The 1,272-nt window shown below is 42.0% G+C and overlaps 1 protein-coding gene across 1 annotated transcript in view; it reads right to left on the bottom strand.

Moving 5' to 3' along the window:
• The window catches only part of LOC105001854, a 30,172-nt gene that overhangs the window by 23,624 nt on the left and 5,276 nt on the right, over nt 1–1,272 (bottom strand). Inside the window, exon 4 of the mRNA XM_010858298.1 lies at nt 987–1,178. Within this exon, the coding sequence (XP_010856600.1) occupies nt 987–1,178 (192 nt within the window). The remainder of the gene's footprint in view (nt 1–986; nt 1,179–1,272) is intronic.

Below are 1,272 nucleotides of genomic sequence, written 5' to 3'. Positions count from 1 at the left end.
TTTTTTTTTTTTTTAATTGGAGGCTAATTACTTTACAATATTGTATTGGTTTTGCCATAGATCAACATGAATCCACCACGGGTGTACACATGTTCCCAGTCCTGAACTCTCCTCTAAAAGAGACACAGATGTATAAAACAGTCTTTTGGACTCTGTGGGAGAGGGAGGGGTAGGGATGACTTGGGAGAATGGCATTGAAACATGTATAACATCATATAAGAAACGAATCACCAGTCTAGGTTTGATGAGCCAAGATTTGAGCCAAGAGTCTCTGTTCTAAGTCCTGGACCAACCAAGTAACTGACTACTTGGCAGCATGAATGAGAGCCAGTTATGACTTGACTCAGTTGTCAGTGTCTGTCCCTCTGCCTCCTAAATGGTCAGAAGGTGTGACGTAGCCAGGGAAAGGGAGGTCTGAAGACCCCCACTGAGAGGTGCATGACTGGCAGGCACCAGGGTAAAGCTTTCACCTTTTAACTAGTGGGAACAGGGAGCTAAAGAGATGAAAGGAATAGAGGGATTCCAGCTATGATCCAGAAAAATCTGAAAACATCTGGTGTTGAGTGGGGGAGGGAAAAAAGGTTCTTATAAAGCCTACTGAAATCACCCCAATGGGCAGGCTACAGCTGTGTTCACTATGACTGCCTTGTATGGATATATGTTCAATTTAACTGAATTTCACTATTTACATTTATGTGCATCCATTAGGTATTGAAAATCATATTATGTGTTATGAATAAGGCCTGGGACATAGTCCCTATGGAGTTCAGAATCCAGGGATAAGCAGACCTCTCAAACAGAAATGCTTGTAGTAGCCAAATTGGAAATAAACTAAATGTCCATGAATGAGGATTAGTAAGTATGGTACATCCATGGAGTAAAATGCAGCTGTAGAAAAGAATAAGGATGCTTTCTATGCACTGGTATGGATAGGACTCCATGACATATTAAATAAAAAGAGCAAGGTATAAAATATCACATGTTACCTTCCACATAAAAATGGAGAGAGGACATCCCTGGTGGCACAGTGGCTGAGAATCCACCTGCCAGTGCAGGAGACATGGGTTCGATCCCTGGTCCAGGAAGATTCCACATGTTGCGAGGCAATGAGGCCCATGAGCTACCAACTACTGAAGCCCAATCTCCGTAGAGCCTGCGTTCTGCCACCAGAGAAGCCACTGCAATGAGAAGCCCATGTATAGCAACAAAGATCCAGTGTAGCCAAAAATAAATAAATTTAAAAAAATAGAAATAAAAATGGTGGAAAATTAG

The sequence above is a fragment of the Bison bison genome, unplaced genomic scaffold (genome assembly GCF_000754665.1).
Source record: "Bison bison bison isolate TAMUID 2011002044 unplaced genomic scaffold, Bison_UMD1.0 scf7180017864384, whole genome shotgun sequence".
NCBI classification, from domain to species: Eukaryota; Metazoa; Chordata; class Mammalia; order Artiodactyla; family Bovidae; genus Bison; species Bison bison.
This window is presented reverse-complemented; position numbering and strand designations above follow the sequence as displayed.